Source organism: Drosophila nasuta, chromosome 2R (genome assembly GCF_023558535.2).
Source record: "Drosophila nasuta strain 15112-1781.00 chromosome 2R, ASM2355853v1, whole genome shotgun sequence".
Classification (NCBI taxonomy): domain Eukaryota; kingdom Metazoa; phylum Arthropoda; class Insecta; order Diptera; family Drosophilidae; genus Drosophila; species Drosophila nasuta.
Window position 1 is genome coordinate 22,014,197 of NC_083456.1, and position 11,461 is coordinate 22,025,657.

Sequence of the window (11,461 nt, forward strand, 5' to 3'; positions counted from 1 at the left end):
CGCATGGCTTTTATAATTTGACCAAACAGCTTGCCATTAACCTTTGTTTTGTATGCATAAAACATGCGATAGGTATTCTCGTTTAAAGCCTAAGTTCTTTTGAATTTATTAAATATTATTGCAGAATATATTTCATATAATTTTATGATTTTAATGAGACCAACAAAACAGTAAATGGACTAAAAGGTATCTGAAAGTTCATCAGTTTGACATGCTATTGTTGATTATGTTGCGGCAACTGTTATTATTATTGTTATTAGTTTTAAGCCATTTTCTGATTTTTATTGCCGAGCTGTTTACGTTTTTTGTTTGTGTGCGCTGCTCACGTCTTCATTTTTTAACGGCATTTGGTGTTAGACACGTGATTTACGAGCATCAGACAAATTATAGTGCCCAGACTCAATCCCAACTCGGACTCGGACTTTGCCCACTTGACACTGAGTGGGCGTAAATGTCGAACAATAGCAGAGAGAATTGTTGCCACCTTTTGTAATAGGAGTTGAAGTTGCTTTGTGCTCATGCTCATAGTGTTGGAGTTCGGTAATTTATTTGTTATAGTTGTTGCTGGTATTGTTGATGGGATTGTGACTGTTTTTCTCTGTTTATAATTTTAATGGAATCAGATTGCTGCGTGCGAATGTTGCTCAGCTACTTGACGTGACGTTGTTGCGGTGGTGACCAGTGGTAAATTGTTAACATCTAAACGATTAGTCCGAACTCTTTGCTCGGCCTTGGCAAGGTCGTTGGATGGCTACTTATTTGGTTGTCCGATTAGAGTATAGTAATTAATTTTTATTTATTTTCTCACTTATTGTGGTACACTTTTTACGACTCAAACTTGACTATAAATAACATTTTTTTTTCGAGCAAACACAATCACAGACCATGCATTTCAATGGCAATTGTAGCACGATTGCACACATATTTTTTTGTATGTTTATTGAACTGTAGAGGACTCAAACAAATTGTGTGTGTACTTGTATCCAATATCTGTAATGCCATTGCATTTGTTAGACCGTGTTGGATGCATAGTTTGGTTTCCCAATTTACATGTGCAAAATGCATGCAAATATTTAAGAGTGCTAGTAAAACATAATGAGAGAGAACTTTGGAGGTTATTCGAACTATGAATGCTTGTATTTATTCCATGCTAAAACTTTATTAAGCCGGAGTATAATGATGTCACTTGACTGAAAGCAATTGAGAACTTTAGACCCAGTCGCAGTTTTCAGCCTCTTTGTAAATAGGGAAATTGAATTGAAATTCATTGTTTATTTAAATAAATCTTAAAATTCTCATACTCTCAAATCGACTTGGCATTGCCATCGTTTGAGTCATTCAAAAACATTTCCTAGTTTTCTTGGATAAACTAGTCAAAGTCATTTTTTCCTGGTGGTCTTACAAGTTTTACTACATTTGTTTTGAACTTTATTTAAATTAAATAAAATTAGTCTTTTTTATCAGATAAAATGGTGCTTTAGTTTGTCATTTATCATTTATTTTAATTTAGTTTTTGTGAAACGCTGCCCCTTCTTTTATTTTATTTATTTTTGAAATTTATATTCCGTTGCTATTTTTGTCTCGTGTTCACAAGTGTCAAATCGCAAAATGCTTAATCATCGCCTGTTATGAGTATATTATTGAGTAGACTATCACTTTTTTCAGACATTATCGAATGATCGGTGATCAGAAACATTCGTTTTTAATTGTTTAGCGTCTTTGAAATGAAATTAGCAACGTTTTGTCTCAGCTCTTTTGGAACTTTTATCAATTAGGACTATGAACTATGATCACTCAAGTTGTGAGCTTGAAAACGAGTATGTGCACTCGTTTCAAATCCAAACATCAGCCAATTTGACAGTTGCCAAGTCATGCGAAATGAATATGCATAAAATCTGTGCAAATACCAGTTATGGAAGTCTAAACAAAGGCAGAGCAGCCAGCAGTGGAGGCAAAATGCAATTTGTTTGGATTTTTAGCAATAAATCCCATAGGAAAACGAGCAACACAAAAAAAAAACAGATATCGAAAATAAAATTTAACAAAATGTTGCGGCGCCGGTACTGAAGGTCGAATGCGCCAAAATGGTGATTATGAAAGTGGCAACAAAAACAGCTTAAAATTCGAAATCAAATGAAGAGTATCTTTACTGCTGCTGTTGTTGTTGTTGTTGTTGTTGTTGTTGTTGCTGTTGTTTTATGGCTCTCTATGTGGCCATTTATGAATTGGGCCTTAATGTGGTTCGTATGCAAATTATAACGTCAGAGCTACAAAATTTGTAATCGTTGTAACATGAAGTCATCATTAAGCGCCTAGATACAAGCAGTCAGATAAAAGATACGCAGCGACACAAAGTATCTTTGAGATTGATGTAAAGCGCAGCGTTGCATGACATTGAACTTGAACAATCATCGACAACATGATAAATAAAAATTCGTACAATGCATGGCGGAAGCAATCATAGATCATAGTTTTATTTGTTCGCATCTATTTGTTAATCGAACAGCACTAAATTTTGGATTAACACATGCTTGACATATGAGCAACATTATGGTGGGCATAAAACGGGTGCTAATTAAATTTCCAACGAAAATATTTATGCAAAAATGTTCGATTGTGACTAAACCCAGCACACTTTGCCGCCTGGCGAATCGGGGCAAAATCAAGATGCCGAAAATAGTTTTACACAAAAAAATGTAAATAAACTCGCATGAAATTTGCAAGTTCAGATGATGAACTTGAAATGAGACAATCGCGCTTCGCGCCAAAGCCTGCTCAACTGTTTATCTGTTTCGTATCTCTGGACCAAGGTCCGAGCTGCTTCGGGCTGCGTGTTGTCCCAAACGTAGTGCCAAAAGCTGACCGACTTAACCGGCAGCTACCTGTCTTGACTTGTCCGGCATAGGCTTCAACGTTGCATGCGTCGCCAGCCGCGTTTCATTTGGCGAGTGGACAGCAACGTGCGCGCATGCGCAGTAGCAAAATCGAGTTTCGAATAAAAACTGCAAAGTATCTCACACATATAAGTAGATACATAACGATCTATCGAAGGAGAGCAACACGTAACTTGCGTAAGTGCATTCTAACTGCAGGCGGATAAACGTGTTTGGAATATCCAAAACCTATTTAAACTGCTCTACATTTATGGGATGTTTCTTGTGTATTTGTGTGGCATTTGACGTAATTTGTGATCGTCGCAAAAGTAATTATTCAAAGGAAAACAAAAAAATAAAAGACTTTAGAACTGTGTGCAAAAAAGTCAACAAGATGTGTTAATTGGTTTGCTGTGAGAAGTGACGATGATTGCATTGCACAATTGTGAAATAAGTGATACTTTTAACTGTGGCTCTTAAAAATAAATTATGGCTTAATATAACAATATAAAAGAGTAGTAAAATAAAAGCTTTCTACAGATTTGAATCTTCAATGTGTTAAATAATAATTCTTGCAAGATCTGATAACATGGCCCCAAGCAATTTCAACTTTATTTTCAATCGCTGATAACTCGAAACCCTTTAGACATTCGTCGCGCCAGCTATTAAAACTTTGCTAATTGGACACAGTTAATAAACTTAAATATCTGCCGAGGCATAAACTCAATTATGGCAAACTGGCAAGTGACTGCTATCGCTGATTGAAAAATGTTCGTTATAAATAACAATAAATAACAAATTTTACTAAAAATTATATTTTTTATGTCAGCCACTTGCCACAAATGACGAACTGTTGTTTGTCTGTAGGCCAGACGAGAAGAACATTAACGAGCACATTGCCCTTCGGTCGCTAATAACCCTTGAAACCCTTGACGTAGGTCAGTTCTGTGCGGGAGACCGTTGACCGGTTATTGATGTGCTTCTCAGCAAATTGTTGTGACAAAAGAAGTTAACCTGGCCCAGAGACAATTTCGATGTGTATTACTCGGTCTCGGTTATGTGTGTGCGTGTCGAAAGCATATTGAAGGCTATGCACGTAAAAGAACTTAAGTACAGACAAAGGCTGAAGATGTATCTGTATCTTTATATTGTTACTTGTCGTATCTGTAACTCGAAACGAGTTGCCTTGTTGTCTGCCAACGTATTGGGGTTAATTGAAAACCTTCTTTTTTCTCTTTGTTTTGCTATTTATTGTTCGTGCAATTTTTTTTGCCTCTAATGGACTTAAATGTTAAAAATCCCCAAAAACCAAACAAAAATTCGAACATTTAATTTGCATATAAAGCAATTTATTTTTTTTTTTGGAAACGCAGCACACCCACCACTTTGAGCAATTTCATTTAGTTTATGGCACAACAATTGTGTCGATAGGTTAGTCAATTTATTTGAGAAGTTGAAATTGGAGCTGTTAATTTATATGAAATTTGAACTACCATGAAATTTCCATTTACTTACATTTTTAAATGAATTCCAATGAATTTGTAATTTTTAATTACAACTTCAAGATTATAAATTAGTCGCTTCATGTTTATATTGTGCCTTTTATCGGCTTTTATGTATTTTGTTTATATTTCTTATATTGACTTTGACTGTGTTGGTGCGCCTTTTATGAATATCCGCGTGCGTTTTATGGGTCAACGTCAACGGGTAAATATTTTTGCTTCGATTGCGCTCGAATTATTTTTTGCGAATTTTGCTTTGGTAACTTCTTCAATGTTTCTGTTTTGATCACGAACCGGTTAACGATCTTTCGTCTGCATAAATGTTTTGTTATTGTTTTTCTTTCTTTTTCGCCTCTGCAAATATATTATTATTTTTATTGGCGGTATTGACGATGTAACCTGAAACTTGTTGAACTTGAGCTAAAAAAGAAAATCAATAACATGATATCACTTGTGATAGCCAACGGGGTGTGAAATGTGCTTTGGTCAGAACTAAACTGCAACAAACAACAAAGTGAAATCCAAGGTCAATGCAATTAACAAGTCATTGTTAATATGCAACCAGAACGTTTCAGAAATTAACATTCGTTTGCGTATACTTAATATATCTATGTTTCTTACAGATACAGATACAAGCAACTAAAAAAGATGCGATTAGTGTACATTTTGATATTCTGGATGTGCTGCGGGAGCATTCACAGCCAGCTGTTGGTGGATCTGGTGAGGGATTTCGAGACTACATTGTTGAACACTCGCATACCGGACACCAACGACTTTCTGCCCGAGTATGACTTCATCATTGTGGGCGCCGGTTCGGCGGGCTGTGTGCTGGCCAATCGATTGAGTGAGATTAAAACGGCACGAGTGCTGCTGCTGGAGGCGGGCGATCAGGAGACGTTCATCAGTGATGTGCCCCTAACGGCCGCATTGACGCAAACGACACGCTACAATTGGGGCTATAAGGCGGAGGCAACGCCCAATGCCTGCCAAGGGCTGCGTAATGGCGTCTGCAATTGGCCCAAGGGACGTGGCGTTGGTGGCACAAGCCTCATCAATTTTATGCTCTACACACGTGGACATCGTCAGGACTACGATGGCTGGGCAGCTGCGAACAACACGGGTTGGTCTTATGCCGAGGTGTTGCCATATTTCAAGAAATCAGAACGCATTGGCATCAGCGATTTGTATAAGTCACCATATCATGGCCGCAATGGGCCACTTGATGTGCAGTACACGGATTACAAGTCGCGACAGCTGAAGGCTTTCCTCAAGGCCAGTCGAGAGATGGGCTACGACATAACCGACACCAATGGCGAGCAGTTGATGGGCTTTTCACGTGCTCAGGCCACCATACGCCAGGGAAGACGTTGCAGCACTAGCAAAGCATTCATACAGCCAGTGTTGCATCGGCGTAATCTTCACATATCCATGAAGAGTTGGGTCACCAAACTACTCATCGATCCCAACACCAAAGTGGCCATTGGCGTTGAGTTCACCAAGCAGCGACAACGCTTTGTGGTGCGAGCCAGCAAGGAGGTTATTCTCTCTGCCGGTTCTATAGCCAGTCCACAGCTGCTGATGTTGTCGGGTGTGGGACCAAGTGCCCATCTGGCGGAGCATAATATTCCCGTGGTGCAGGATCTGCAAGTTGGCTACAATTTGCAGGATCACATTACACTTAATGGTCTCGTATTTATGGTCAATGATTCTACGGTGAATGATGCACGTCTGCTCAATCCCCAGGACATCATACGCTACTTATTCGCTGGCCAAGGACCCTATACGATTCCTGGCGGTGCTGAGGCATTCGCCTTTGTGCGCACTCCCAGTTCTAGTTTTGGTGAGTTTTTGTATCAACCTTGTTACCAGTCAGTCATATTGACAACATCTTTTCAATTACTTAGCCTCAGACTACGCAGACATGGAGCTCGTCATGGGTGCTGGCTCCCTGAGCGGAGATCGCTTTGGCACGCTGCGCGATTTGCTTGGCATCACAGATGAGTTTTATCAGAAAATGTATGGAGACTTGCAGCAGGAAGAAACGTTTGGCATGGTGCCAGTGCTCCTGCGACCCAAGAGCACTGGACGCATCTCGTTGCGCAGTCGTAATCCTTTCCACTGGCCACGCATGGAGCCCAATTTTATGCAGCATCCCGATGATGTGCGCGCCATGATTGAGGGCATCGAAATGGTAAGAAATTTGATTGAATTTTTTAAATAGTTCATAGCATTGGTTGCTTACAGATCTTGAGGTTGGCACGCACCAAGTCCATGCAGAAGATTGGCACACGCTTTCATGCTCGACCCTTTCCGGGCTGCGATCATTTGAAATTTGCCAGCCAAGACTATTGGCGCTGTTGTCTGCGCCTTTATGGCTCCAGTTTGCAGCATCAGTCGGGCACTTGCAAGATGGGGCCATCTACAGATGCCACAGCTGTTGTAGATCCTGAGCTTAGGGTCCATGGCATACAGCATCTGCGTGTAGTTGATGCTTCGATTATGCCACATGTGCCGGCTGGGCATACGAATGCAATCACCATCATGATTGCGGAGAAGGCTGCTGATATGATCAAGAATGCGTGGCGCATGAAGATTGCGCCACTGGATAAGTAGGCTTGGTTAGTTATTCTTTAGTAATTTATATTTATTGTGTACGAGTCATTAGTTTAAGTGGTTCAAAGTTTTTATATTGTGATAGGCCCATAATATGCTATTATACTCGGCTACAATTGTTCAGCCGTATTGCTTATTATCAGATAAGTATATTATCATTCTAAATCTTATTTTAAGCTTGCCCCAAAAAGTATTTTGCATCTAAAATAATAAAAAATTCCCATAAGTATAAAATCAATGAATTTCAAATATTTGAATTGGTCCGCCAAGCGTCAATGGTAGCCCTGCGTACAGTGTTGCGTATATGGTTGTCTCTTTCGCTCTGCTTACTGCGCAGGGCTGTTCGATTGTGAGCTAGTTCCGAGTGTCATAGCACTGAGCTTGGAGTTGTGCACATTTCGCAGTTCGAATTGCGTACAATAGATGGCGGTTTATTTCAACATGGGCGATTCAAATAAAACGGCGTAACGGATATAAAAATTTGTTTTGCCCTGCAACAGAAAATATATATGAGACGAATACAAATGAATAACAGGATTTATATCGCACAGAACACCTGCACGTGCTACCATTAGACCGAACCGTGCGAAATAATTCGAATTTTCAATTGAAGTTTAAATTTGATGTTTAATATAAGCTATAAAATTGCTTGAGATTTCAGGATATAAATTGAACAACTTATCTATTAAATAGTTACCACCGAAGTGTTAAATTTGTTTTCGTTTTTTACGGCGTGTTCTTTGCGCAGACGCCCCAACTGTCAATTGCGGCTGCTGTTGCGTCGCTGCCGCTGTCTCTGCCGACGCAGACCTGGCGTCAAAAAGTACCGTTAGTTGAATTCAGTATATTGGCGGCTTTCAAATGCGTCGCTTCGTTACGCCAACAGAAAGTTGAAAACGGAACGGACGTAAGAGCGGCGTAAACTACGTGAAAGACGCAAGGAATAAAAAACGAAAACAACAAAAAGTTGAAGTATGTGAATTATAGCTAAAATTAACGAAAATCGAAGTGAAGTGAATGCCGGGTAAAGCAAAGGTGAATTCGAATGAATAATAAATAATATAATAACATAAGTACAAGCACAACTAATGCCGACACGTATCGTTTATGTGTGTGCTAGTGGTAGTGAGTTGTGTGCGTGTGTCAAGAAATAGAACAACACAAAAAACTTTATTACATTTGTCGCCCGCCTCCACCTCCAACACCCAACACCCAACACCCAACACCCAACTCCATCTCCTCCCCCACTCCTTTAGAGTGGGCGTTTGAACCAAGTAAAAGTAAAAGCAATTTTGTTTCAGACTGTAACGTTATTGTTTTTGTTTTAGTGAAATTAACTATTTTTATGAAGCCATACACACAAAATACACACACTAAGGAGCACATTGCATGGCATATATAGTGTATACAGTACATTGGAACACATCCAGACGGCTTTGCGTGCTTTTGTTGAGGATTTTTTTTATAGCTCTTGCTTGGTTGTAATTGCCGCTCAGGAAATGGCCAGCCCAAGGCCTTGTCTGGCAGCAGTCGCGCTTTTACAGGTTTTTTAACCCAGAATAACGTATGAGAATAAATGTAACCTACTTTGCCTCTCGGCCACGTGGCGTATGAGCAATATTTTAATTAAATGTTAAAACAACTGACATAGAAAAAGCCGCAGTCACATTCACACACACACACACACACACACACAACTTGTAGTTATGTTCAACTCAAAGAATTGGATTTCTTTTTTTGCATGAAATCCTCAAGTTTGTTTTTTTTTTGTGGCATCGTCAGCAAAACTTTGTATTCGTGCAGCAGAGACTCGTATCTGAATCGTTAAGTGCTCTTTGTACGCACCAGTAAGCGACGTCAAGTGGCTAAGATTAAAACGTGGCACATCAATTATATGATTTAATCGCCATTAACAAAAACGGAGACAAGTGAGTATCTTTTGTGTTGAAGACTATAAATCAAAGTGGGCTTTGAATAATGTGTTTAGTTTTCGTATTTCTCAATTATGCGTAAGCAAGGAAATCGACTTAAATTTAGTAAAAGGAAAATGCAAATTCAATGAAGTTGATTTTCGAGTAATCGTTAAATAAATGCATAATCTCTTGCAATTAACTTAACAATCCTTTGTTAACTCAAGTATTCAATATCGATTTATTCTCAATAATAATTCAGTTGAATTTTCTTCAAAGAGTTTGCTATGATTGCAAAGTTTTGCAAATTTCCATTGAAATCAACTCATTTGCAAGCAATTGGCGTTTAAATCTAAATGCTAATTTCGCATTCGCATATTTAAGCTTCATTTTGGGGCTGTCTGTTAAGCTGTCATGCTGTCTTGCTGTCATTCTGTCAACCTGTCCTGCTCTCCCTGCTCCCGTTCACTTTTTGTGCCACAGCCACAGAGCCACGTCCATTTGGCATATTTAATTATCTGGCAATTCATCAGCGAGTTTTGTGTATACGTGTATGTGTGTGTGTGTGTGCGAGCGTGTTTTGTCTTTAATTTGCAGCTCCCAGAGCTGAAATAATGGCACCCGCATAAAGGCTGGGTGAAAAGCAAACAAAAACGCACAGTTGCGATAATAATAAAAGAGTAATAAACAATAAAAAAAAAACAACAAAGAGTGAGAGAGAGAGAGAGAGAGGGAGGGAGAGAATGGCAATAGCGGACTGAAAGGCACGAAGCATTACCAAGTGAGGCGGCAGTCGCATAAATGGAATGACAATGAAAGCAGACACAGTTGTTGCGTTTTGCCACACACATGTGAGCAAGGTGAAGCAAACACACACACACACACACGCGCACAGCCTGCGGCGTCTTCAGCAGCACCCCGAAAACCAAAAACAAAAACAGTGAACACAAAAAAATAAAAAAGGCCAAGGCAACTGAGGCGGTCACAAATGTCAGGCGCTCGTATTGCAACTACGCTAAGTAGTGGCTGAGTTTTGAAGCACGTCACATTACGTATACGCCCCATATTATGTTAACCCCATGCCGCCTCGCATACACACATTGCGTATACGCAAAGTTGCCACAAGAATATTACCGACAGTCACGTAGCAAAGCAAATTCAGACTCGCTGTTTTAGTGTGTGTGCGTGACTTGCCGTGTGTGTGTATGTGTGTGTTGCTGTTGTTGTTGTTGTGTATGTGAGCGAGTCCCTTATCAGCCATCATAATAATTGTTGGGGCAATTCTCTGGCACTAAACTCACGCTATCCGCACGTAACATAAAAGTACGCACACACACACGTGCACATTCACGTACACACACACATACATAGATGCATGTATGCGGACCAGTAAACACGCAACCATTTGGTCAGCCAGTCACATTCATTGTGGCCGGTTGGAATGTTGCCCAAGGCGCTCGGTTCGGGGCATAATTACACACGCATTTGGTGGTCATAAAAAGAACATTTGTGCAGATGTATAATGCATAACTGTGAACACACAGTGCAAAAAGAACCGAAAACAAAAAGAAAAACCCAATGAAAAAGGCAAAAGACATGCGGGCTAATGAAAGCTCAACAGTTATACAACCATCAAACGCATTTAATGTGTACGCTCAGTATCTTTAAATTACATTACCGGACATGGCCAGGGCACATGCCTTTGCCTGCCTGGCTGCTGGCTGTTGCTTTTAGCATTTATTTATTATTAAAAGCAATTTTTAAAGCAGCTACTTCGAAAAATGGGCACTGAAATAAATATTGATCAAATCGTTGCGAAACCATTTTAAGTTCGTTGTTGCTTATCCTGTTGTGCAAATTATGACAAATGAATGTTACTTAAGCTCTGCAGCTTACATAACATTGAGCACATCGTTTATGAGGTTCAGAGACCAAAGCAGACTCTTATGAGAATTGAGAGATCTGCTTTGCAACAACCATGTGGTAATCAATAATGATTTATGTTGAAAAACATTTTCGTTAGTCATTTTGCATTTTACGCATAGCTTAGCTTTAAAATGAAATTATTTGCATGCCTTTTCCCAAAATACCAATGCTGTTGCTATTGCTGTTGCTGTCTAGAAGAGAAGCTTGCCCAATGTAGTCCAGAGAGAAAGTGGAAATCCCTTTTGGCAAATGTCGCCATTGCGTTATTTGCTGCTTCCCTTTTTATGCACACACAAAACCGGAGAACGGTTACGTTTTATGCCAAAACCGAGCAAAGGCAACATCCTTTGACAGTCGACTGTCGGCTTGATTCTTGGCTCTCGCTTCTGCTTGGCTATTTGAGCAGGCAACGAGCCCCCTGGCGACCAAGCAATATCAGAATGAACGCGAAATCATCAGAGAATTTCAGTTTAAATGTGGACAGGCCTTGAGGCCATTTGCTGGCAACTGGTTTAAAGCGTTGTAAATTCGTATGGCGAAAAGTCTTAAATTACATCCTACAACACAATATGGATTGAAAGATGAGAATAACTTTGCAAAAGGCACTGAAAAATGATTATTACTTTTCATCCGGACA

General features: G+C 39.7%; 1 protein-coding gene across 1 annotated transcript; it reads left to right on the forward strand.

Moving 5' to 3' along the window:
• Nucleotides 1-2,930: 2,930 nt before the first annotated feature.
• LOC132784989 (glucose dehydrogenase [FAD, quinone]) lies at nucleotides 2,931-7,205 on the forward strand. Its single transcript, XM_060790927.1, has 4 exons — nucleotides 2,931-3,071; nucleotides 4,999-6,215; nucleotides 6,280-6,566; nucleotides 6,620-7,205. Exons 2-4 carry the CDS (start codon nucleotides 5,024-5,026, stop codon nucleotides 6,986-6,988), a joined length of 1,848 nt encoding a protein of 615 aa, XP_060646910.1. The 5' UTR covers nucleotides 2,931-3,071; nucleotides 4,999-5,023; the 3' UTR covers nucleotides 6,989-7,205.
• The last annotated feature ends 4,256 nt before the right edge of the window (nucleotides 7,206-11,461 follow it).

Coding starts and splice junctions, on each gene's coding strand:
- LOC132784989 (XM_060790927.1), top strand. CDS start 5,024: ATGCGATTAGTGTACATTTTGATATTCTGGATGTGCTGCGGGAGCATT. Junction 6,216..6,279: donor CACTCCCAGTTCTAGTTTTG/GTGAGTTTTTGT, acceptor TCAATTACTTAG/CCTCAGACTACGCAGACATG. Junction 6,567..6,619: donor TGATTGAGGGCATCGAAATG/GTAAGAAATTTG, acceptor GGTTGCTTACAG/ATCTTGAGGTTGGCACGCAC.